We start from the raw sequence: 26,641 nt of genomic DNA on the forward strand, positions 1-26,641 counted from the left end.
CAACCACATAATATCATGGCATCTAAAAGCAGCTTTAACCTCTTTCCGACTAAACTATATAACTAAAACCTTTCTCATAGGAATTTTATCAAACACTTAGCATGCATACCTTAAACTTAGCTTAGATAGGCCCCTTCTAAAATCTCTCACCTCTAGCTTGACTTAAACTAAGTAGTGAGCTGAAATTACACTCCTTTTTGGCTTGTGAATGAAGCTCCGATCGATGGTGAAGACAGAGAAGAGTGATTTTCTCGAATGAGCTTAATAGTGGAGTTCTGTGAATCATCATCATCAGAAGAGTGATAAATGAAGAAGATAAAGTGGAGGCACTGTGAAGTTCAAGAATAGAGAACAGAGAGTGGAGCATTCCGTTTTGGGCAAACTAACAGAGAAGCCAACTCCATCGCCGACCACCACGCCAACATCGGAGCACCGGAAGCCACGATTGTATATTTTATCCGCCTGCTTCACCAGAAGTGTAAATTTTTTTTTTTTTTTGTCGATGGAATTGGACAATTCCAATCTTAGGTATCCTAATAGATTGGACAACCCCTAATTTTAGCTACATAATATACACTCACACACTCCTCAAGTACTTACCAATTTTTTCTTTTCGATTGTAGCTGGTAGGACTCGAATCCGAGATCTCAGATGATGAGAGGGCGAAATACCGTGTAAACTATGGCTAATTGGCATTCATTTTTTTTTCAAGGCTTCCTTTCTTCTTCTGTTGGGCTTTTTGGCTCTGTTCCAAATTTTTGGAACAAAAAAAAAGCTATCCTTTGAAAACGAGTAAAACTAAAATCTCATTCTGGCCACTACTCATTGTTCAAAATGACAATGCGCCCAAGTCCAAAAAAAATGACAATGCGCTCTTTAACCACAAATTTGGAATGTGTTTTAATTAAAATTTGATTAAATAATATTATTTACATTTTAAAGACCAATCAAAGGCTGAATTTTTGTTGTATAAGTAGTATTTTTTTTAGAATTAATGGATCGTGTTTACATATAACTTTAATTGATTATGTGTCAAGAAATTATTTTAAAAGATAAAATTTTTCATGTAATGTCAACAATATACTATAATAAAGTAAAAAAAATAAACCTCTAAATTTCTTTTTAATAAGACACTTAAACCCTTAACCAATTATAAATACAGAAACACAAATCCAAAATACACTATTCTAACAAAAAAGAAATATATTAAAACCATAATAGTACAAATAACCTTAAATTTCAACAAACTATTGTACCTACTATTTCGCTGATTGTTGGCCTTAATTAATGACAACTCTAATTTCTTGCTTCTTTTTTTTAAATTGCAGAAATTTTATTTGATTAAATATGTAAAAATTAGTTGGTTTTAAATAGTGTTATCTTTACTATTTTAATTGATGGACAATATAAATACAGAAGTATTAATTTGGTCTTGAAGAATTTTTAAATAATGATCAATTATAATATTAGGCCAGACTTAATTATGTACAATGCTTGATTAATGGTTTTTGTAGAATCTACTATTTAAAAGAAGTTTGCAGATGAAATGAACGAAAAAAGTTTAAAGCTTAATAAAATCATTTTCAATAGATGAATATTATAAGGATGAGAATATAAAATTTGTATTGAAGATCAAGAAAAGAATGATGGAAGAAAAATTAAACTTGATAAGGTAATTTTTATTGGTTAGATTATTTAAGTGCCATACTATTCCAAATTTGATCCTGACTAATGTTGTGTATGCAGCAGGTTAGATTCATTGAACATATATAGTAATACTACATAGCTAAAGTGCTGGCACACAATTATGCACGTCAACATAATAGAAAGAATTTAATTTTAAAATATTATTATAATATAAAATAATTTTATACATATATCTAATCATATAATATTATATCAATAAAAATAATTATATTTTATATTAATCGTATAAATAATAAAATATTATCTAAAATAATAAATATAATTATTGTATAAAAATTAAACTATAACAAAATAATATCAGCCAAATTAGAAGATTAACTACGTGAGTAATTATCCATCCTTATTTCTAAGTTGTACACCTTCGAATAAAAGTCCTCCGCCATCGTCACGTGATTCTCTTTCCACGGCACGAGCAGAGTCATCAATGGAGTCGCCATCACTTTTTCATTCTCTTTTTGTCCCTTCCCCTCACCAACTCTATCTCTCTATATATATCCGCACTCACTCACTCAGCACCAATTCCATTATTTTCATCCTCATTAATTTAATTTCCAATCATGCCCGACCACGCCGAACTGCCGTCATCGGCGCAGGCATCGCGGGCCTAGCAATGGCTCGCGAGCTGCGCCGCGAGGGAATCGAGGTAGTCGTCTTTGAAAAAGGCGACGACCTGGGAGGCACATGGAATTACGACCCGAGAATAGACTCCGACCCGACTGGACTCGAACCGACCCGGGAAGTGGTCCACAGCAGCGTGTACCTGTCGCTGCGGACCAATCTGCCGAGACAGATAATGGGGTTCGTGGATTATCCATTTCGGGAGGACGAAGACGGTGACCGGAGAACGTTCCCGGGTCACAAGGAGGTGCTGCGGTTCGTAAAGGAGTTCGCAGAGGAGTTTGGGTTGCGCGGTTTGGTTCGGTTTGGGAGCGAGGTGGTTCGGGTGGAGCGGGTTGGAACCGGGTTGTGGTTGGTGGAGTGGAAAACGAAGAGGAGTGAGGAGGTTTTGGTGAGTAAGGAGATGTTTGAAGCGGTTGTTGTGTGTAACGGTCACTTCACTCAACCAAGAGTACCAACCATTCCCGGTAAATAACTACTAACCGTTTTCCGCTGTGTTATAATTGGGGAACATTTTATTTCAGGTACACAAGAGTTCGGTAAATTAAGTATTCTTTCAACCAACTTGAGCTGGTAAAGTTGGTCGAGAGTTCATCACTCATCCGCTTAAGTTATCGGGACACGAGACTGACACGGAACAGTAAATTTAAAATTTTTATAAAATACGAAAATTTGGTATATATATAAAATATAAAATATTTTTAGATAAATTAAATAATATTTTAGTATTTTATTAATATTAAAATATAAATTAATATTTTAATTATTTTTAATATTTTTTAATATTTAATAATTAATAATATATATTATTTTTAAATTTATTTCAAGAATACATGTTAAGAATAAGATTGGACATACTAACACATAGTAGTATTTAAGTGTGTGTCCAAAGAAAATTTTTCTAATTTTTTATTAAGACACGGTCAACACAGGAGACACGCGTGTTGGACGAATATCGATGTGTATCGTGTCCAAAATATGTCCGACACAAGAACACGACAAATCAAAAAAGTGTCCGTACTTCATAACTCTTAAATAAAACTTAAATCTATGACAGATTAATTTTTAACATCTCGAGTTAGAAGCTATTGTAGACAACAAAAAAAATATTCTTTCCGGTCTTTAAAATAAGTATCTACTTCACTTTTGGATTTAATTGAAAAATTCATATATTTAGTAAATAAAAAATTGATATTTATATATCAAATTCAGTTACTAAAATTAACCAATATGTATGTGTATATAAATACATGTATTATTTAATTTATTTTTATTATATATTTTATATTAATAGTTCATTTTAGTATACACCTAACATAGTTAAAAAATAATATGTAAAGTGCTTTTGAATTCGTAATATCTAAATTAAAATAAATTTTTTTATTAGTCAAATTATATATTTTATCACAAAATAATATTACTTTACTTCATATGAGAATCCAATATTTTTATGTAAAAAGCAAAAGATTATTTTCATTATTTTCTGACTTTAGATGTTTTTACAAAGTATTTTTTATATCTTTATGAGTTTAATTTTGTGTACCTCCAATATAAAGCTATTTTATACATATATTTAATTATTTATTATTATATAAATAACTGTTTTTATTTACTACTTAAACAATTATAAAAAAATAGTAAATTTAATTGAATAATAGTACAAACTATTATATACTATATCAAATGTATCAAATTTTAACTTATTTAAAAACAAAATGAAAACTTTTGCTACACACTTACATTACAATATGTTCTAGCCTTCTACCCTAGCTAGTTATATAATTTTCTATTTTTTGACACTATAATCCAATTGACACTTATCTTTATACTACTACTCTCGAAATAATAAGTAACATTTGAATTGATAAACAAAAGATGAATCATTTTATGAATTTTTTCAACTTGATTTTGAGCAATGGGTGCACCAATGTCTCCACATACTTATAAGATTCATCATTGGTTCCTCATTTTGTATTGTGCTGCAGGGATTGAAAAATGGCCTGGATATCAGATACATAGTCACAACTACAGAGTACCCGAAACATTTCGAGATAAGGTAGTGTTCTAAGAATCATTAAAAAACACTTCTTTTTTCATTTCCCTGTGTGCACTACAAATTTTTTAATTAGTGACAACCCTTAACCAACTTGGGTTGGTCGAGTGGTCTGCTAGGTCATCGGCTTAAGCAAGTGTTAGGATTTCGAATCCTAATTTGTGCATGTAGCAACTTATTGGACAGTGACAAACCCTTAAATGGTACTCATATCCGCGACGGATTAGTCCTTGGCCTGACGGGTTAGGGACCGTAAACAACCAAAAAAAAATTAGTGACAACCCTTCAAATTCTAAGTGATAGTTTTGCATCAAAGCAAATGAGTGCTGAATATTGGTATTTGGCCCTTAACACAGGTAGTAGTTATAATTGGATTTGCAGCTAGTGCTTTTGACATCTCAAGAGATGTTGCAAAAGTAGCTAAAGAGGTTCATGTAGCATCTAGAAGTTCAGAAGTTATGGTTATGAAAGTGCCAAATCATGATAACATATGGCAGCATAAAATGGTACGCTAAAAACATGTCTTGTCTTATTGATTTCTGTTTTTATTTTCTATTTGCATTTCCAGTATTTTCTTACTTGAATAATCTAATTGCAGGTAAAATATGTAACCGAAGAGAGTTTGGTAGCATTTGAGGATGGATCCTCTATTCATGCAGATGTTATGTTCTACTGCACCGGGTTTGTGTTATGATTTTTTTGAAGGATGCTTATCTTGTTAGTTTTGTGTTTTCAAGAAAATCTTTCAACTCTAAAACTTGTCCTGTTTGAAACACTGTTTATTGTTTAAGGTAGTTGTTCTGGAAAACAAGGAAAAAAATCTTAAAAATGGATCACAGTTTTCAATCTTAGCATTGTTTTGGAACAATACTCCAAGCTTTTTTGCTATTTTTTTTTTGTTTTTTATATTGTTTATGTTTCCATTACAGCTGTATTGAATTATAACTTTTAGAATCTAATTTGGTGACTGATGAATGAAATGGAATAGTTAATGGATTATACAAGCATGATGAATTATACTCCAACTATCTTTTGAGTGATGAATTATAACTCCTTTTATTGTTTGTGTTTTCATTCTCGAAGTTAATGCATGATTTTGACAGATACACGTATCACTTTCCATTTCTTGAAACAAATGGAATAGTTACCATTGAAGATAATCGTGTTGGACCATTATACAAGCATGTATTCCCTCCTTCATTGGCTCCCTCCCTCTCTTTTATCGGTCTAACTGAGAAGGTAACTGGTAACTAGTTTTCTTGTGTTGCAAGCTATCATGGTAACTGAGAATAGTCACCAATTTCTCATGATAATAGGTTGCCTTTGCAAATTGGTATCTCATAAAAGGAAAGGGAGAGGAGAGAATGATTTCACTGTTCAAACACTTTCCTTCTCTCTCTTTTCCTAAAAAAATGTGATTAAACGACTATGTTACACTATCAGTATACTAAAATTGAACTTTCTTTTTGAATTTAATCTTGATATATTGTCAGTGTAAAGCAGTATTACACATGCATTCAATTATGTAACAAGCCAACAAAAAAAAATACTTTTTATATTAACTGCGTAAATAGTTATCCGAAAAAACAGATGTAATGGAATGATTGAATAAAACGTTTTACACCAAATTGAACTCTAATTTTTTAATCAAATGTTGTTTTATTGTTTGTACATCATTTTAATTTTGAAGATTAAAGAAATAACCAATAAGCAATCTGTGTGTTATGAGTCTTACCAAATTTAGTGTGCTTAAAAATGTACCATAACTGTACTTCTAAATTCTGTTGAGCTTGGATGTGGTTTCAGGATATCATCTTCCAAATGACGGATTTACAATGCAAGTGGGTAGCTCGTGTTTTATCTGGGAAAGTTCAGTTACCATCTGAAAAGGAAATGATGGCTTCTGTTGAAGAATACTATCAACAGATGGAGAAAAATGGGTATCCCAAGCACACCACTCATCACTTGCATTTCAAAGAGGTTTTTCTCTTTCTCTTGATCTTGATCTTGTTTCTCTGTGACAGTCCCAAAATCATTAAATCCCATATAGATTATAGATTCTCTGTGACATCTATTGTTGGTCTTTTGAAAACTAATGAAGAGTGATTTTGGCATATATTGGTCTAGAATAATTTTATCACCCATCATTTCTCTTTATCATAATGAATTAAATGCTAATGTCACTTTATGATATATGGATAACAATCCACCTAAATGTTCCGTATGAATAAATGATGAAAATTAAGGTATGATTTCCCTTTACCCATTTGCATTTTGCACCATGTAGGTTGAGTACTGCAATTGGCTAGCTGCAGAAGCAGGATTGCCTCCTGTGGAGGATTGGAAGGAGAGAATGTATGTAGAGAGCATTAAAAGTGTATTCAGCATGAAAGACAATTACAGAGACCAATGGGATGATGCTTATTGGGATGCAATCATAAAAGAGGCTTCTCTTTCAAAATGCAGAATCTAGCAGTTCTACTGTTAAGTATTTAGTGCCATTTTTTGAATGTAAGCGAAAGAACATAATCTGTGCCATCTTGATATTGGCCAATATATATATATATATATATATATATATATATATATATATATATATATATATATATATATATATAATTGAATATTATATTCCTCATCTTATTCTCTAATAAAAATTTGGAAAATGTACTTTTTTGCTTATTTAGTTACCAAAATGTTCAGCAAATAATTATACTTGAAGAGATAAATGGCAATCATCATTACCCCAAAATTATTTTGGCAAGCACTTAAGACTTGTGGTCTTGTGGAAAGCACAGTTGGATTGCACAAGCCACTGCATGTGAATGTGAAAGTCAAATGCATAAATAAATAAAATGGAAGATCATCCAAAAGAAAAAACTAGCTAATGTATTGATTATATTCTCGCAGTGAATGAGTAACAGGGGATGCTTCCTGCTAGTTTATACATTCCTTTGATACATCCTTACTACAAGGGTATGTTTAGTTGGGGATAACAATGGGATGGAAATTTCCATAGATGAATTTGACATGTAAAACAAAGCTCATCAATGAAATTTCCTCCCAACCAAAACATACAGTGAATATATCCAATCATATATCTCTCTGTTGGTGTCATAAACCTTATGACTCGTGAGGATGTATCTTGCCTACAGAAAAAGCTTATAGTTTTTTTTACCAGATCAATGAAGCAATCTAAAATCATGGAGAAACTAATGGTGTGGAGCTAGATTCTGATGCCGTAAAATTCACTGGTCGTAGGCCTGGTGGACAGTATGCATTAAATGCGTTCTCATAGTGGAACATCAACTGGCCACTATTCTCATCAAGTTCATCGTTTTCAACAGCATCCTAGTGGTAGAAGTAAATACAGCCTTGGTAAGATATTGCACAGATATGTAACAGAGAAGACAGCAGATGGTAAATCCATCACACTCTACTTTGTAAACATTTACCACCATGTGTTTCTCACTCACTGCATGCATCCATTAAGTCCTTAGAATGAGAACAGATAATATGTTTCTAGCTGTTGAGCTCACCTTGAGAGAATAATGGTGAAAGGAAGGGAGAAATCGCATCTTGCAATACTCATTAAACATCAGAGTGAACAGAAGAAGTGGAATCGATGCTATAGAAGCGGCTGGCTTTGACTTCAGTCCAAATATACCAATCATGGTAATCTGCATGAGAATGATTGCCAGGAGAATATAGTGATGAATGTATGGCCAATATTGTCCGCATGTTTCATATGTTGTTTCATATACATCTTGAATCTGCAAAGTAAAACAACATTAGTAAAATGTACAAATGAGCAATGCCTGGTGGATACTATATATATTTTCATTGGAATTTGTCCATTCCCAAACATGAAATGGTGAAAATACCAAAAGAAGAAACATTGATGTACATCATTCATCCAACATCTCAAACTTTGGTTTAGGAAAAAGGGGAGCCAGATAGACCACACATTCTTATAGGGAGGGGAAAAAACAAAGATAAAGCAGTTTCATTGCTTTTCAGTAGAAAACTTCATTGATGAATAGAGTATAACTATGCTTTAAATCAAAAGGACAAGAAAAGAAATCATAAATAGAAAACAGTGGAAGCAGCTTTTCCACAAAAGGTATCAACTATCAAACCTTCCTATGTTTTCATATTCATGCCAAATAGCATTTTTCTAATAAAGATGCTGAGAAACTCACCTGGTTGATATAAACAACATAGCCTAGACAAAAGTAAACGATAAGAAATGGGAGCAACAATGGTGCCACCACTGCATACACTATCCCAATTAGTACTGAGAGAGAGACCAAAGGGATGATTCTGAAGTAGGGCAATGAATAGAGATAAGGATTTTGTTCTCGTTGATAGCCACGTGTACAAGATCTTAAAGTATCCCAAATCAGTAAGCCAGGCTGGAGAAGTTCCAAGGAAAACCCTGACAAACCATCTGTTAAGATGTATGTCACAAAGAAATCAGCCTGGAACAAACAGCAGAAGTCAAAATCATTACCAGGTTCATCAAAATAAAAATAGGAAAAAAAAAAAAAAAACAAAGCCTTGTCCCACTCCACAGATTCAGCTAAATTGATCCAAGTCAAATGACATCATTCTGCCCTATCACTAATTATATATAAAATGATATAGAAAGTAAAAGCTAATTCTTGAAAGTGTAGTGTCTAGTGTGCCAAATATGCGAAATTCTTTATAGCTTCCAGATTCCTATAAAATATTATCAAAGAAAGATATACAACCAAGAAACATACAGAGATCATGTCAGCACTAACAAAATGAAAACATCGTACTTGGGCAGCGACAGCTCTGGCAAGATGACTAGGAAGATCTTTAGGGTGACTGAGAAATAGTCCAATTTCATCAAGAAGTGATCCTGATAACACACTGAGGAAGAACACATTTCCAACAAGAAAGTAGAAGACCATGTTGCAGGCTTTGATCTCCTCCTTGCTTTTTGAAATACATCCAGATACTTTAGCCATAGCAAACATCGCAAATGGCACAATATATATGAATACTTTGAGTACGACACTTGGAAGATATCCTGTCAATATGGAGCTTACTCCTGGTCTAAAGAATGAACAGTATGTCAGAAAAAAGATAAGTAATTAAACACTTTATATTCTGTACTAGATAATGATTAATTAATTACTAATAATGAAGCTTTCAGTCTTTCTAACATGTCTTTCAAGCGGTGCTTTAGTTACATATTGAATCTGGATTTTTATGATTTGTATCTCTACAGATTTTGGAAGCATTTAGCAAAGAGTAATGCCATGAATCAATATGAAACTTGACAGAACTCAACCAAAATTTCTCAAGATTCAAATATGTTGTTGGATAAGCCAAAACTAGTTAGGACAATTCTCTGTAGATCGTAGATTAAAAAAAAAAGTAAACAAGAAAATGAAGTAAACTTGAACATTTAAAATAAAAAAGTGATCAGCATATTAATGCAACAAAAACGGAGGAATTAAGAGGTAGAAGTTCCACTATTTATTTTAGAGGTTATCCAATTCAACTGTGGGGTCAATAATTCAAAGAAACTTAATTCTCCATTGCTAAGACCTAGTACATAAAAATATGTTCAATATCCATACCTCACCTATCTCATTACAGAGAATCATAGAATTTCTCTATTGTCATAACTGCTTTTGAAATTGCTGAAAATATGGTGAATGGAGGAAAAAAATTGCATGCAATAGGATGATCACTGACATTTAACTAACTGGAAACAGAAGTATGACCCAATCACTTGTAGTTATTAATTATAGAAGTGGCAGGCATAACTGTAAGATTCTCACATCAACTGCATAACCATGGCTGGAGGAAACCATTTCTTCAGCTTCTCATATTTGGCTATTCCTTGAACAGCAGTAACTGGTATGGCAAAGAAAACCGTAAGCAGTGATGCTGCGATAAGAACGCCAAGTCTATAAAGTGGCACTGCTCTGTACGATATTCTCAGATTTCTCCATGAAACATCCCTTGGTTCTGGGGCCTTTTCAGTAATCCAGAGAAGTGGATGTGAATGCTGTTGCAACTCAGCTGCAGTAGCAGCACCCGAACGGGACTTGAATGTAACAAAAGCAGCTGGCAACTCCTAATACATTAGATAAAGCGTGGTAATTGGTCCATTTGTTACCATTTTTATAGAAATAAATAGCCAAAGACATCTGCTCAAAATAATATTCATAAGACTTTGTTTTATATGAACATCAATTAAAGCTTTTCAAACAACTATAATTAAACACATACCTTTTTCTTGATCATGTCTTTGCATTGCATCTTGGGAATCGTGTGACAAAGAGCTTGAAGCTTTTCCTCAAGCAAATCTACTTTTGAAGTCTCTTGTTGTAATGCATCCAAGAGGGGCAACTTATTCTTAGGTTTCTTGGCCATGGAAGTCTCTTTCGAATCCTCTATTTGCCTTGCAAGAGATTTTGCCTGGTTCTACATTTGATAATATCTGTGAGAGGATCCATTGCGAGCTACAGAAATATAAACTAAATTTGTATTCTTTGATGCATTTATGAATATAATAAAAAGAAATTAATTCTGCCATGACTCCAAAAAAGTAGGATACTTTTTTTCCTCATCTTAAACTCGGGTCTATTAAATCTGAAAAATGCTTTCAGGACAATGAATACATTTTATCTCATATAAATATACCATTAGAAAGTTGTAGTAGCCGTTAAAAAAATATGCAACTAAAAAATATAAGAAAATCATAAATAAGATGATTAAACATCAATGCAAATTTGCTTTATGCTAAATACAGGATATAATACTACGTTTAGCATCAACAAATTCCATTTTGGCACCTTTGAACTCAGTAGCCAAATATAAATACTTGCTGTTTTACTAAATTCAAACATGGATTTTGTTTGAAAAAGCTGCTAACCTGTTCCAAGTTATATAAATAGAACTTCAATCATATGAATGTCAAGGGAAGTTTGATTGGAAAACTATCTATCAATGCCATTTTAGCTGCCTATATGCTTAAAGTCAAAATTGAAAGGGAAACAGTCCAGAAGAATTTCAAACTGTTCAGAATTATTGTATTCTACACATTTCCATCCAATATTAAATATGACTAGGATATAAGAGCATCTCATCATTGACAAAATTGTTATCCAATTTTCAAAATTAGCATGCAGAGATTGACTACACTCTCATAAGTCTCATTGCACACCAAATTATACTATGATGATAATTCTGAGTTGTAGTGGGATAGCACATGATGTTTTGTGAAGGGGTATATCTCTCAGAAGTGCAAATAGCTCTTACCACCAGCTCCTGAAGATCTTGAGTGCCATACACCATTTGATGAGAATAGTAAGTACTTGGATAGTGTTTGGAGAAGAAATGATCGACAGAACAGTCACGAGCCTGGTGTTCTGTGCAAAATGGAATTTCACGAACTATGATAGTAAATTGGTCAGGTCTATGTTTTATATTTTGAAGTTGCTGAATCCTTTGAATCAAAATGTCATCAAATTCCTGGAGATGGAATAATGCATAAAAGTAATATCAATATTATATTGAATAAATTTACTAAACAATATGGCTATTCCAATACTTTAAGATCAACTGCACTTCTCTTTGATAATTATTGTTTGTAAGAAGCAATTAATGCTTCCAACAAATGTGTTTTGACAACACTGCAAAAGATATCAAGCTGTGAGAAATTCACCTTATACAGCAGGTACATCCCATAGAAAGATATAAAACACAAGCATGAAAAATGCACCCAAAGCCTGTTAAAAAAAATCATGAAAAGAGATCAGTTTAAAGGCATTGTATATTAATAAGAGCAAGACGGAAATATTAAAAATCTGTAATAGAATTGCTAATATAATGACTCATTGCCTTATGTGGGAACTCATAAGAAGGTATACACAAAGAGACATATATAAAATGAAGCAATAAGTGAGAATTATCTATCTTAATAAGGCATTTCTCCTACACATTCATCAAAGCATGAATGGCAGAGTTACAGATTAGGGTAACTTGATGAATATATTTCATTTTCAGGTAAAAATTAAGTTCAAAAAATGGTTCATTGAGTCAAATGCAATTTGCATTAGCAATCTTCGAATGCTCTATATTCATCATCATTATTATCTTCTCTTCTACAGACCCACGTATATTCTAACAACTGTGATCTGACTTCATTAAAATAAACATGAGTTGAGCACTATTCTCTGCATTAACATAGACAAATAATTACTATGCCCATTTTCCAGAAACAAAGTATCAATGTTTCAGACAAAATATCTTTTTTTTTAAAAAAAAGGTAGCTTATGTGAGGAAGATTCCAGGACAGTCTCACCTTTCAGAACCTCTGCTGACATTAGATATTGTAAACAAATCCGTTGTATAGTAACTGTTATCCGAGGGCTCCTTTTCACCATAATTGATAGGGAGAAGTACCACCAACCCAACAAGAGAACATACTGAAAAGAATTTAATACTGCAAAGTGCAAACCCCCAAGAAAAGTATTAAAATTCAGTCATATATTTTAGGGGGACAAAAGATGGAAATTTGGCGGGAGAGCTGCATGCTACATACAAAATGGTTGAAGCTCAAACTCATTGGATGTTTCATGACCCCACTTAAAGTAAAAAATTTAAAGCAAGTCTTAAGAGTAAGTTTACTTCCATGCTTATGATTAGTCCATGTCATGAGTCTTTGACTACTCTTCTCCTTTTTACCTCTACTTTTCTTTCTTCGACAATTCATTCATGTCTCAATACTTGCTGAAAATGGAGTCTTGTTATACTGATTGGACTAAGAAAAAAGTTCCATTTGAGACTATCTAGTATTGTTGGATTACAATTGAGTGTGTCAATCTCATATACTTCTTTGACTACTGCTTAATTACAAATAAAACATACGTCTTCGACAAACTGAAACTGAAGAATGAACAAGCATAATTACCCTATAGATTTGTGATCTTTCAGCAAACACCATAAACCATATCAACTTTTGTCTTAATCTTAACATCAAATAGCCAAATAAACTCGTCCTCAAAATAACAAATCCATCAATTCAAATTTACTGAATTTTTAACGTATCACTTTATCCAAATTCCCAGTCATTATGAACCAGAGCAAGTAACAACAAATTAGCAATAACATCTAACTTCAACAAAATTCTACACTGCTAATCATTTTGAGCGAGCGAGTGAGTGAGTTAGTTACCCGAACTTGAAGAGCCTGAGGATGTCGAGAGCGTCGAGGCCGTGATTGGAGAGGATCTGGTCCTCGGTGAGGCGGAAGGCGCGTGAAACCCAGGAAACAGAAGGGAGGAAGCGGCGGGAGTGGAGAGGGAGGTTTTGGCGGCGAGAGAGAGTGCGAGCGTAGTAAATTGAAGAATTTGAAGGCTGTTTCTTGAGAACGGAGAAGACTGAAATGATTATGATTGCTAACCCTATGTTTATTCCAGCAGAAGCCAATAGACTGTGAGGGTTCATTCTCGAAGGAAGAAGAAGAAGGAGGAGGAGGAGGAGGAGGACGATGTGGCACCTTACGCGGTTATATATGAATAAGGTGGTTACGTACGTGGCAGCTTATGGCGCCATTTCAGTGTGACACTTAAACTGTTATTTGAAGTAACTGCTAATTGCGGTGTTCTACACTCTCTTTCCATTACTCTGTCTTCTTTTGCATCCATGCAAAAGGAACGTGTAATCCCCATATTTATGACACGTGGAATTTTCAAGTGTCCGTAATATTAGAACTTCGGTAATAAAATTCACGATAAAAAGAAAAATTATTTGTATTTAATTTTGATGTAAAATTAAAATTTTATGTAAAATTAAAAAAGTAAATTAAGTATATAAAATATAAAATTTTAACAAGATTTAAATTGTAAATTCATCAGATTTAATATAAATTTTGTAAAACTAATTTATTTATTTAAAATTATAATATCAACAAATTTTAAAAATTAAATTGAAATTCTAACTACTAAGCTGATATAATAATTTCATCAAATTCAAGCATTCAAACCATTTTTGAAATAATGAATATGTCTATTAATATATTTTGTCTTATGTCGATGAAAATTCTCATTCATACTCTATTATTATTATTATCTGTAATAGCATCACCAAGGTGAGTTCTTCAATTCCCATTTTCCGATTAGAACTGCGTTATGGATGTCATAATATTATTCTAAACAGAGCAGCTTCATAATATTATTCAAAATCAGGCAGGATATCGCACTTAAAGTTTAGCCACATGTAAACATAGCAGCAGAAACTAACTGATAATAAACAAACCATTGTACCAGCATATTAAAATTAGAAATGAACAACAAATTATGATTAAGTTAAAACAACAGCTAATGGTGCCTGCTCCTTGAATTGTCATCAACAATTTCAATTTTGTTCATTTTACAGCTTTCAAATCCCAGACAGAATGTAGAATGCTTTTCTGCAGAAGTTCCACAGAAAAGCAAGTACCATCCAGCATCCATACAAGTTATTAAAGGTGAGGCACTAGATTGGAAGATAATCTTAAGAGTAACATGAGAGTAACATGAGACATTGTTGACTTCAGCGGAGTGAATATGAAGTGCCAGCAAAAGAATAACGAGATGAAACTGGCACAGATGCGGATTCCAAATTCTCTCGGCGGTATTGCTGCATCCGTTCATATTCAGACAAGGCATCGGCGGCAGAATATGTTGAGTAATGCCTGTCATGGACTGTCTCCCTCCTCTGCAAGTCATCAGTCCCAGTCCCAATCAAAGTCCGTCCCCCAACCACATAAGAGCTTCTAGGGATGTCTTCCCTACCTAAAGGTGGCAAATATGGATCTCTTGGTGAACCACCATAGCGATACGCATAATAAGGATCCTCTTTACGATCAGAAATTGCACTGCGATAATAAGGATCTTCAACGCGTGAAGGGACGTTTTCAATGTAGATAGGATCTGGGTGAAGATGGTCCCTCTCATAATCTCTCTTGTAAGGAGGTTCCAGTATAGGGTTAACAAGGGAAGCTGAGGCCACAGACCTTACATCTCCTTGGAGACCATAGGCTCGATAACTCTTCTCTGTAAGAAAGAGATCGCGTGGAATTTCCTCTCGGTGTTCAACTCGAGAATCCCTCTCATGAGGCAGCACATTGTATCTGTTCATATTACTAATGGTATACGGATCCCCAGCAGCACTTTCCCTGTGCCGATGGTACGCCCTACCAACATCGCGATCATCCACATCTCGAATCCTTGCTTTTGGAGGGGAGCGGACTGGCTGTAAGGTTGAACGAGCTTCTACTGTTCGGAAGAGTTCAGTAAGCTTCCTAACCTGAAACAGAACACTTGAATATTATTTAGGACAAATCACTAAAGAAATTGACAAATAGCTGACCGGAAGCAATATGTTATTCTGACTTGTCTGATAGTAAGCTCGGTTTTGAACTTGTTCTTTTCATTGTAATTTTCCTTGATAGCCTTTCTGAAAATGTTCTCTGGTAGCGGGAAACAATCACGAGAAACGGTGAATCGCACCTGAAGACCTCACAACCATCAGCACATAACCCATGAGAGACAAAGATTAGGGCAAGATATAAAAAACTGAAAATCGGATCAAATAAAAGACAATATTGGGACAAACAAAAAAGAAAGAGAGCAAATAACCTGAGCAGGAAAGTTACCACCGAAAGCTCGGGGTTCAAGTTTCATACCACCAGAAGATGAAGCTTTGTAAATCCCATACAGCAGCTTCAGATCAAAATCATAAAGAAAAAGCTTCATCCCAGGCTTGACTCCTAAAACAACATCCTTTTTGCCAGCTGGGACACCCATTACATGATATCGGAAACAATCAGGTTTTGTCTTTCCACTGCACATGAAGATGACACCACCAAGTTTTTCTCTTTTCTTCTCACTTGATCTGGTATTTTCCATGCCACCATGCTTATCTTTATTTGCTCTACTCTTAGAACCCTTGTCTGCCCCTCTATGCTTCTCTTTATTATTCTGTTTTGGCTCACTCTTATTTGACTCAACGATCTTACTTCTTTCAGCTTCATGCTTCTTCTCAATAGGACCTTTGTCACTAGTCCTCTTATTTGGACTTTCTTTCTCTTCACTCTTTTCAACCTCCAAATTCTTCCCTTTAGGTTGCTCATCGGTCTTTCCAACTACCTTCTTGTTCTTCTTCCACTTTCTATCTTTACCATGAATCTGTTGTAAACCGTTTTCCTTAACATTTTTAGATTTCTTAACAATTTTAGCTTTGGCCTTCAATGATCGTGGAGTATTCTTGTCACTTGGCTCTGGTTGAATAGATCCTTGAGGATCTTGCTGATGAGATCCTTGAGGATCTTGCTGACTAGATCCTTGAGGATCTTGCTGACTAGATCCTTGAGGATCTTGCTGACTGGCTCCATCAAGCTCCAATTTAGTAGATCCTTCAGCATCTGGTTTATTAGATCCTTCAACAGGAACTGTCTTATTCTTGCCATCATTTTGCAAGGACTTATTTCCATTTGCCTTTACTTTAGCAGTGTTAACTGATTTCTTGCGGATTCTTTTGACCTTCAACACTCGTTTAGTTTTTTTCTTACCCAACTCTCCTTGACTAGATCCTTTCGGCTCTGGTGCATTAGATCCTTGCAGCTCTGGTTGACTGGATCCCTCAGTCACCAGTTGACCGGATCCATCAGGCTCCAGCTTACCAGATCCTTCTGTCTCTCGTTTATTATATCCTTCAGTCTCTGGTTTATTGGATCCTTCAGGAGGACTTGTCTCATTGCTACTATCTTTTTCTGATGACTGAGGATTTGAAGGCACTTCGAGGGAATTCTCAGTTCCCTTGCTGTCTTCCTGCTCCATATTTATACGTCTCCGCACACAAATTTTAAGAGGAAATGTTACTGCAATCAGCAAGCATGGAATTGGATCAGTTGTTTGAAAAATTGCTTTTTCTTACAACAATGTCATACAGCTCAAATCTTGTCTAGAGAATTTCATCAGATGTTTGAATCAGTTGCACAGCATGGAATTGGATCTAAGCAACCATCGTACCACAAAATGGAAAAAGAAGAAGAAAAGAAACTTATGGTGGTGACGAAATTTTCAATTAATTTAGAAAGACATCTAGCCACAGTTAAGCATAATTCAAATGAAGCCAAAACACCTGAAACTTCAAAGATTGTAAAGTTTTAACAGATTAAGGTTTCATAATAGGATTTCAGCAACAAAATCGCATTATACTCTAACCATAATCTGAGGAAAAATAATTTTCTGGAACCTTTGTTTTCTGATCAGTGAATTTTGGTTTAGACTTGCATCATTTCATACATAATTACGTAAAGATATTGACTTTCAGCAATAACAATATTACGTTCCACACCAAAGGTGATGGATACATGCAAATACCTTTAATTCAAACATATTCTCGGCACTCAAAAATTAGTGGTAACATAAGACATATTCATCATTCATAATACAAAAAACCATAGGTTAAAGACAATCACCAGTAATCAAACAGAGGTGATAGAAGCAGGCAAGCAGGACTTCAAACATGCCATAATAGTAAATAGCAATAGTCTAATATGTAACAAACATAATATTTGAATAGATCAATGTGACAAAGAACACAACAAATCCACTAACTAATGAAGGATAGCGAATTTTTTCTTTTTTCATTCTCTGATGGAATAAAAAAGCAAATGATTCACATTATCACAATCTCGGTTGATGCACAGAGCACACTAGGCTGAGCCGAATGGTCTGAAACTCAAGGGAACGAGGAAAGTGTTAACACGAAGGATGACAATCCATTGTGCAAAATGGTGTTTGTTGATTGTGAAGGAGGTGACTAAAGGTTAAAGGTTAACCTAATGTAACCGTAGCATAAGAGAATTGAACAGCAGAGAACTGCAAATAGAGGCTTTGGCTGCCACAAACCGGCAGCTTAGCTATAGCCAAAGAATGCTGCAGCTCCCAATATATGCAGCAAACCAGATAATGCAATCGACATGATTCTATTCAATGGACAACAGGATTAAACTTCTAGAACAGTTTGGATCCACAAAAAAGGTGAAAAACTGCAAATATTATCCTAAGAATGGGTGTCCATAACATGGATTTTGGTCCAGCTCAGAGTCAATTCAATGATACACCAAAGAGAATGCAAAGCAAAGTCCCCAATTCCATTTACCCAACTATGAATTAGCAATCACTACCACTACCGAATGAGCCCCTCACTCCACCCGATGTCTTTTTGGGATAAATTCCGAGTCTTTGCCAGCTGTGTGAACTCTTCTTAGCAATCACTACCTGAAGGCAAAAGAACCATGAAATGATTCGCCATAAACTAGCATCAAGTCATAACAAGAGTACAAACATCAACCTTTAGTCATAAACACGAACAATTACAACCATCGCAGAAGCTGAATTCCAATAAGATTAAAAATAACAAAAGTAAATTAGAAAAAAAAAACACCAATCCCGAATAAAATTAAAAATTAGAGAATACCAGAAAATGTGCTTTATTGAAAAGAGTGTCCGGCGAGAGCGATTGAGTGAGGGAGAGGGTCCGATTATGGAATTAGGGTTCGAGATAGGGTCATTACGGTGTCATATTGGGGACGCACACAGCGAGAAACACGAAGCAGTAAACAAAAAAAAAATGGGGAGAAAAATAAAAACAAAATACACGAAGGAGAGAGAGAGAGAGAGAGTGACGCAGAATGGAGATAAGTGCCTTAGATTGAGTGCCTGTTTTTCACTGATACGCTGTTCTTTTTCTTTATTTTTGTTTTAGTTTTATTTTCTTTTCAATTTTCTAGAAATTTTATTTTGATGTTAGATAAAAATAAATCGGCTTTAAATAATTTAAATTGTTCGAATGGTCAATTCACTCGTTTACTTAAATAAAAATCAGAAATTCAAATTATATTTTATACATACAAAAATTTATTAATAAACAACAAATCTTAGATATGTAACGAATTAATTTTTGATTTGTCATGTTAGAATAACAAAAAAAATCGGCTTTCTTACATGGATATTAAATCTGGACCGGTAGCTAACCTGTCCAAACTCCAAAGTCCAAACTACGGAGCAGGTGCAATAGTTCTTGATAAATAGTATTAGAGAAAGTAAATATAATTAACTTTTAGTTAATTAATATTAATTAATTTTTTTTTAATTTTAAAATTTATTATTTTGTAAAATATTTAAGATTTAAAATTAATAATTTATTTTAAAATTTAAAAATTATTATAAACAAAATAACAGTAAAAAAAACTGGTTAATATTAATTGAAAAGTTGGTTCTATAATATTATTGCATGCAGAAAATTGGACAAGCTAGATCTGTGTTTTTTTTTATCTATTAAATTTTTACAAAATTTTGAAAATTAAAAAACTGAAAATAAAAACATATATTAAATGAGATTTCTAATTTTTTGATCAGTGATTGTACTGATTTATTTTTAAATTGTTGTTACTTTTATTACCTACAAAAATAAAAAATATTATATATATAAAAAAATTAAGAAAAAAAGATAAATAGGTCATTGGTTTTTCGGCTTACGTACATTTAAATTCTCGAAAATTTAAAAATATATTTAAATTTCTGACTTTTTTAAAATCTAGATGCATCAGTCCTTCTATTCACTTGAATATGTCAGATCCAACGGAAAAATAAAACGTAACTTCTGTTGTAGTGACGTGATCGATATACAGGTACACACATAAAAGAGTTTTTAAAATGGGACAAATTAGATCGAGGGATCGATACGTTCAAATTTTAGAAAAAATTAAAAACTTAAATGTATTTTCAAATTTTTGAGAATTTAAATGTTTGTGAGCCAAAAAGTTAAGGACGTATTTATTTTTTTTTTCTAATTAATTATATTTATTTATATATAAATACATATACTATTTAATTTATATTCGGTGTGTATTTTATATTATAATATATATTTTATATAAATGAATAAGTGAATTACAGCCAAGGATTCCACTGTGAGAAATAAAGAAGTAAGTATTAGAGTAGAAACAAAACATCGTATTCCTATGCATTATTGCTGGACCCAAAACACTATTCTATTTTGTTTATAAAGCTAAAATAATGGAGACCACATGAATTGCATATGGAATATTGAAGGAGAGAGAGAGAGAAAGAAAGAACTTCACTCAACAACATGTCTTCCTCCATCAATAATCATCATCTTCAACCTTCTCTTCCTTCACAAAGGTAATACACTCTTTATATTCTTCATTTATTCCAATCTCTGTTGCTTTGGGTTTTTGGATCTAATTTAACCTAATTATTCTCATTTTATTTATTTATTTTGATGTCATGTCATGCCATCTTATTCTTGTGTCAGGTAGAACTAGCTTATCCTGCTTCTGCCTGTAGATTTTTTTTTTTTGTTGGAAGATTATTAGCAATCTTAATAAAAATTTGTAAAAAAAAGATTTAGGTACATATATACATGAGTTTATCTTAGCTGGTCTTGTGTTTTTTTTCTGCTGCTGGATTTGGTTTGAAATCTTAATTCTTAATTTGTTTGGGTAGTTCAGATTGCTTTTAGTTAAATTAGTTGTTCTAATGAAGCTATGTAAAACTCATTAGTCAGCAAAAATTTCAAATTATTAAGGGAAAAAAACGCTATTTGTTGCAAACTAGAAAATCTAGATAAGGAAAAGATTAAGGTCCAATTTGGATAAACAATTGAATTAAGCTATGTTTGAAAAAAATAGTTTAAACAATAAATAATTATATTAAAAGTAGTTTATAAATAAATTATTTTATATTTAGATTTTTAGTTTTAAAAGTACTTATTTTATATAAATGTGGCAAAAAGTAGTAGTATTATGAGAGAAGTTATTTTTTTTATTTTTCTATAAACTCCTAAATAATTTTCTAAAAAGCTGCAATTTGATTTTAAAAATTACACCAAACATTAATATTACTAGTTTTTATAAGTGAAAAACTCAAAAAAAATATTTTTAAAATTTTCCAAATCAACCTAAATAACACAAAATAATATGGAAGTTTATAGAAAAGGGACACAAATTTTATTATGGCTCAACTCATAGCATTTAGAAAAAATGGTAGAAAGGTTTGACTTATATGGAATTATGTTCATAGGCAAAATTATAATCACAAAAATCACAATCAAATATTTCATTGTAAACATATGAATGATAGGCAAAATAATGAATAGTAATTCAATTTCAAACTATATATCATTAATTTTTTTTATTATTATTTTAGGTATACATTAAAATTAACTATTAGTATACAATACACATTAAAATATAAAATACACATTAAAAATAAATTAAATTATATACATTTATACAAAAATATATAATAATTAATTTTAATGTACAAATAATATTTTTAATTTTTTTTCCAAGGAAGACTCAAAGTCATAACACTATTCAAATTCACTTACTAAATACAAATGTACTTATGTAAAGGAAGAGTGTGTTGGTGGAGTTGTCCTCAAAAAATGAGCATGACCACATGATCATGTGCTTGTTCACATTCACCATTGATTTTATATTTCTAAAAGAACAACATGATAAAAAGATAAGAAACTATAGAGACGTAAGAATAGGAGTTTTTCCTTTTTTTTTTAGCACAATTAATATATGTTCCTAAAATATTTGTAATTACTTATTTAATTTTTATATAAATTTTGTTAATATTTGCCTTAAAAACATATATTAAAGTTATTTTTAATAAAAAATTTTACTCTAAAAGATATTTAATAAATATATTATAAAAACTTTTTTAATTAATCATTTCAATATATATCTAGCCTTAAAACACATGGTAATAAGCAAATCATTTTACATATATATAAAAACATAAACGTCTATAGTTACTACTCAAACATGCATTAAATGTGCCATAGAAGTAAAAAACTTGTTTGAATGAACTTTTATGAAAATCTTTTTTTAAGTTATTTTTTAATTAAAAAAATAATTTTATGTTTAAATATAACAATATAAATATTTTTTATTTATTTATTAGGTTAAAAGTATACCTTTTAAAGTAAAAAATATTTTTTTCAAATATGTAAATTATAATTTTTAAAAAAAGATTTTTTTATTTTTTTAGTATTTTTATTTTTACTATTAAGCCAAAAATACTAAAAAATAAAAAAAATAGATTTTTTTTAACTTAATAACATCTAAACAAACTTATAAATAATTCCGAAGAGATAATTTGTAATTTTTACCAACACTACTTAATTTTTTACAATCTCTCACCACAAAGACATATAAATTAAACAGTGAGAAAAAAAATAAAATATAAAATCCACATTCTTTCATCTCCCATAGTTGTTTCCATCGAAAATTAGACATGGCATTTTGTTTATAGAACTTCATGTTCCTAATATTTCACAACACAATAAATACGATTATGACGTGTTTTTTTTTTTTTTCTACACATATTTCTTCAAAGTTCAAACTTCAATGGTTTAATTTTTTCTCCCCTTCAATAAATAGAGAGTGCACCGAATGGATCAAGCAATGAGTTCCATCACTTGTTGCACAAAATGTCAAATTGCATTCATTTAATTCATTTATTATTATTTATTTATTTTTGTTATCATTCTTTTTCATAGTCGCACGTTTTCAAAGTTAATTAATTTAGAATTTAAGACATATTTATACTAGAAAATTAGAAATTCGTTGATATGAATTAAAGGTTTGGCTAACTTATATTTTACAGACACATGATAAAATTATAAATTAATTTTTTTTATTAAAAATATAAAAATTTAAATTTTTTTGTATTTTTTTAAAATGATATTTAAAATATTTTATTAATAATACCCTTAACATATATGTTTACGAACATGTTAGGTAAATTCATGTATTATTCTATCAATTTTAATTTGTTAACTTATAATTTGCTAAATGATAGAAATATATTAATCATTATCTTTGATGAGGAAAATTCACCAACAATTGTTATTAATATTTATGCTATGGAGCTTGTTATTGTGAAGTAATATTTTTATAATTAATGATAAAATGTCATAATAAACTAATAATAAAAAGTTGCAAATAGTGAATTATTCTTGAATTGGTCGAATTTATTTAAAATATATATTATTAAAAATATTATTTTCATTAGTCAAATTATATTATTTCAATCGTGTATTATTATATTATCAAACAGTAAATAATTTTCAAATTTTAATTAAAAAAATCATATTGTACCATAATCCTGATACCATGTTAAAAACAAGAGACTAAATTAGAAAAAAAAAATTGTATATTATTGAGTATATTCAAGTTGTCTGAAATGATACAATATAAAAATATATTTATAGGTGTTAAAAGAATCATAATAATAAAAATGTAATATTCTATAATAAATATTCAGATATACTAAATAATTCTAATTGATCATAATTAATCCTAATTATATTCTAACACGTATAAAGCACATAGATTTGACATTTCCTTGTTATTTTACTAAATTAAATTCTCTTCTCTCAAGGTTATTAGGCAAAGTAGCACTGGTTACCGGTGGAGCCTGTGGCATTGGAGAAAGCATCACACGCATTTTTCACATCCATGGTGCAAAAATTTGCATAGCTGATATTCAAGATGATATTGGAAAAAAGGTTTGTGAATCCCTTGGTGGTGAAGAAAATGTTTGTTTCTTCCATTGTGACGTGGCATCGGAGGATGACGTCAGCCGTGCGATCGACTTCACCGTCGTGAAATTCGGTACTGTTGACATTGTAGTCAACAATGCCGGAATTTCAGGCTCGCCTTGTCCCGATATCCGCCATGCAGATTTATCAGAATTCGAGAAAGTATTCAACATTAACGTAAAAGGAGTATTCCATGGAATGAAACACGCCGCTAGAATAATGATCCCGCGAAAAACGGGATCAATTATTTCTCTAGCGAGCGTGTCTAGTACTACAGGGGGCCTAGGGCCTCATGCATACACGGGCTCAAAACACGCAGTTTTGGGCCTTACAAAAAACGTTGCGGCCGAATTAGGAAAATTTGGAATAAGAGTGAATTGTGTGTCGCCGTATGGCGTTCTTACAGATCTAGCTCTAGCTCACTTGCCGGAGGAGGAGCGAACGGAGGATGCTAAAACCGGTTTTTGCGCATTTGTTGCGAAAAATGCTAACTTACAAGGAGTGGAATTTACCAAAGATGATGTAGCTAATGCTGTACTCTTCTTGGCTAGTGATGAAGCAAAATATATAAGTGGAGCTAATTTGATGCTTGATGGAGGCTTTACTAGTGTAAATCACTCTCTCAAAGTGTTTAGAAGTTAATATGCTTCACATGTAGTTGTTTTTGTGTGAAATTGTTTGTTGAGAACCGTTAGATAATAATTTAGTCAAACATGTTAAATTATTTAACGATTTTTAACTATCAACTTTATATGAAAATAATTATGCGTGAGTCTTCACTATGTTGTAAACATAGCTATATGCAATGGCAAATGACTCACACAGGTGTAACTGATTTCATACGAAATTGATAACTAAAATTCGTTAAATAATAATTTAGTCAAATATATTAAAGTATCTAACAATTTTCAACTAACAACTTCATATTAAAATAACTGCATATAAATTTTTGCATATAAATTTTTACCTTACATGGCATTTGTTTTTTCCCCTAAAATTTCATGTTTGAATTTCTTTTTGTGCACAAGAAAAAACATGACATTTGTGTTCGAGTATATTTTTAACTAATTAGTTGTTGTATGTAATGATTTAATTGAGATTTTCTAATTGAAGTTACTTATTTTATTCAAATACATAAACTTAAACTTTTTTTTTTGGAATTATTTCGTAAATATTATACCTTTTAAAGAAGGGAAAAATTCAGATGAAGTCGACTTCACGTGAAGTTGATACTTGAGAACCATTAGATGATTTAATTGATTTGACTAAATTTTCATCTAACGACTTTTAGATATCAACTTTACGTACACCTAATAGTTTTCACCTTTAAAAAATTACTTTCTAACTCATTTATATAACTCTATTATAACAGTGTAAAAGTCAATATCAAGCTCTTGCTAATTGTTTTACGTTAGAATACTAGCAACAAATTTAATCCAAATAAATATGGTATTGATTATTAAAATATATTTGTCATTTATGTTTAAATTATATTTTTGAGCCATTTGAATAAACTTCTATGACAGAGGTAGAAATTTTCTAACAAATATAATTTTTATTTTTAATACTCGAATTTTAGATGACTAATTCAAAGACTTGTTTTTTCTCAAATATGTTGGAATAGTTTTTGTATTCAAAACTAAAGGAGAAGGTGATAAGCCATAAGGCAACGCCACAAGCACATGTTTTTAATATTAGTAAACACCATTTGATGATGTCTAAAGTTGTTTTTGCTTGCAATACAACTTTAAATATGAGAAAATGATAATAGATACATGATATTTTATTTCGTAAACATTTAAGTATTTGAAAATTAAATAATATATTTAAGTTTTTTATTTTCTTAAAATTTAAACATTTAAATCTCTCCATTCATTTGGATTGTAAAATTAATGAAAAAATTTGATGTAAACACCATTTTACAGATGTGATCATTACAGTATATGACGTGAATGGTTTAAAAAAAGTCCCTAAACACTAAAATGCCATAATAGTCACATTTGCAAAACAGTGTTTTTTCGTTATATTTCATAAGTTCATATGAAAAGAGAAATTTAGGTATCAAAATTTTGAGAATATTAAGAATTTAAATATATTTTTTTATTTTAAAAAATTTAAATATTTATGAAATAAACTAAGATTTATTTGTCCTTTTTTCTTTAAATATTGACTTTTGTTATATATAGAAAATTATTCGATTAATTATTTTTTTACAAAAACAAAAACTTTGATTTAAAGAAATAGAAATTTAAACTGCACTTATGTATTGTGAAAAAAAAAACATAACATTTATATCTGAAAAGACAAATAAATTTATTTATGTTGGACTATAAAACAAGAGACGAAAAATATTAAAAAATTATTAAAATTTATTATTTTTAATAATTATTTTTAGTTATTAATTTAGTTTTTTTAGTTTAATAATTTAATAATATATTTTATCTTATATTTTTTAAATATTGATAGTTAATAATGACAAAAACAATAAATTATAATACTCCTATAGCATTTTTCACAAAAAAAGGTATACTTTTCAATTACATTAAAATCAAAGATAAAACAAATTTACATAATCTTAAAATGT

At 31.3% G+C, this 26,641-nt stretch overlaps 4 protein-coding genes across 8 annotated transcripts; 2 read left to right on the forward strand and 2 right to left on the reverse strand.

The window, feature by feature from the left end:
- Nucleotides 1–2,230: 2,230 nt before the first annotated feature.
- Nucleotides 2,231–6,996, forward strand: LOC112718045 (flavin-containing monooxygenase FMO GS-OX-like 2). The gene is made up of 7 exons (XM_025769953.2): nt 2,231–2,792; nt 4,311–4,381; nt 4,735–4,884; nt 4,977–5,059; nt 5,482–5,617; nt 6,185–6,358; nt 6,666–6,996. The coding sequence occupies exons 1-7, from the start codon at nt 2,318–2,320 to the stop codon at nt 6,849–6,851; spliced, it is 1,275 nt and encodes a 424-aa protein (XP_025625738.2). The 5' UTR covers nt 2,231–2,317; the 3' UTR covers nt 6,852–6,996.
- Nucleotides 6,997–7,244: 248 nt separating this feature from the next.
- Nucleotides 7,245–14,012, reverse strand: LOC112717007 (CSC1-like protein At3g54510). Its single transcript, XM_025769097.3, has 10 exons — nt 13,601–14,012; nt 12,729–12,869; nt 12,090–12,153; nt 11,684–11,896; nt 10,652–10,846; nt 10,198–10,496; nt 9,184–9,463; nt 8,581–8,859; nt 7,918–8,151; nt 7,245–7,729 (listed from the first exon to the last, which is right to left on the reverse strand). The coding sequence occupies exons 1-10, from the start codon at nt 13,870–13,872 to the stop codon at nt 7,580–7,582; spliced, it is 2,127 nt and encodes a 708-aa protein (XP_025624882.1). The 5' UTR covers nt 13,873–14,012; the 3' UTR covers nt 7,245–7,579.
- A 715-nt stretch (nt 14,013–14,727) lies between these two features.
- On the reverse strand, nt 14,728–19,229 carry LOC112717009 (uncharacterized). Of its 5 annotated transcripts, none has more exons than XM_025769098.3 (5): nt 18,895–19,205; nt 18,577–18,695; nt 16,047–17,287; nt 15,801–15,917; nt 14,728–15,714 (listed from the first exon to the last, which is right to left on the reverse strand). In XM_025769098.3, the coding sequence occupies exons 3-5, from the start codon at nt 17,244–17,246 to the stop codon at nt 14,959–14,961; spliced, it is 2,073 nt and encodes a 690-aa protein (XP_025624883.1). In that variant the 5' UTR covers nt 17,247–17,287; nt 18,577–18,695; nt 18,895–19,205; the 3' UTR covers nt 14,728–14,958. The 5 variants fall into 5 exon arrangements, with proteins under 5 accessions (XP_025624883.1, XP_025624884.1, XP_072061843.1 ...); XM_025769099.3 differs by having other exon boundaries at nt 18,602–18,695; nt 18,895–19,156; XM_072205742.1 differs by having other exon boundaries at nt 18,608–18,695; nt 18,895–19,148.
- Nucleotides 19,230–20,429: 1,200 nt separating this feature from the next.
- Nucleotides 20,430–25,188, forward strand: LOC112717010 ((+)-borneol dehydrogenase 2). Its single transcript, XM_025769101.3, has 2 exons — nt 20,430–20,621; nt 23,898–25,188. The coding sequence occupies exons 1-2, from the start codon at nt 20,569–20,571 to the stop codon at nt 24,697–24,699; spliced, it is 855 nt and encodes a 284-aa protein (XP_025624886.1). The 5' UTR covers nt 20,430–20,568; the 3' UTR covers nt 24,700–25,188.
- Nucleotides 25,189–26,641: the final 1,453 nt, after the last annotated feature.

Source organism: Arachis hypogaea, chromosome 10 (genome assembly GCF_003086295.3).
Source record: "Arachis hypogaea cultivar Tifrunner chromosome 10, arahy.Tifrunner.gnm2.J5K5, whole genome shotgun sequence".
NCBI lineage: Eukaryota > Viridiplantae > Streptophyta > Magnoliopsida > Fabales > Fabaceae > Arachis > Arachis hypogaea.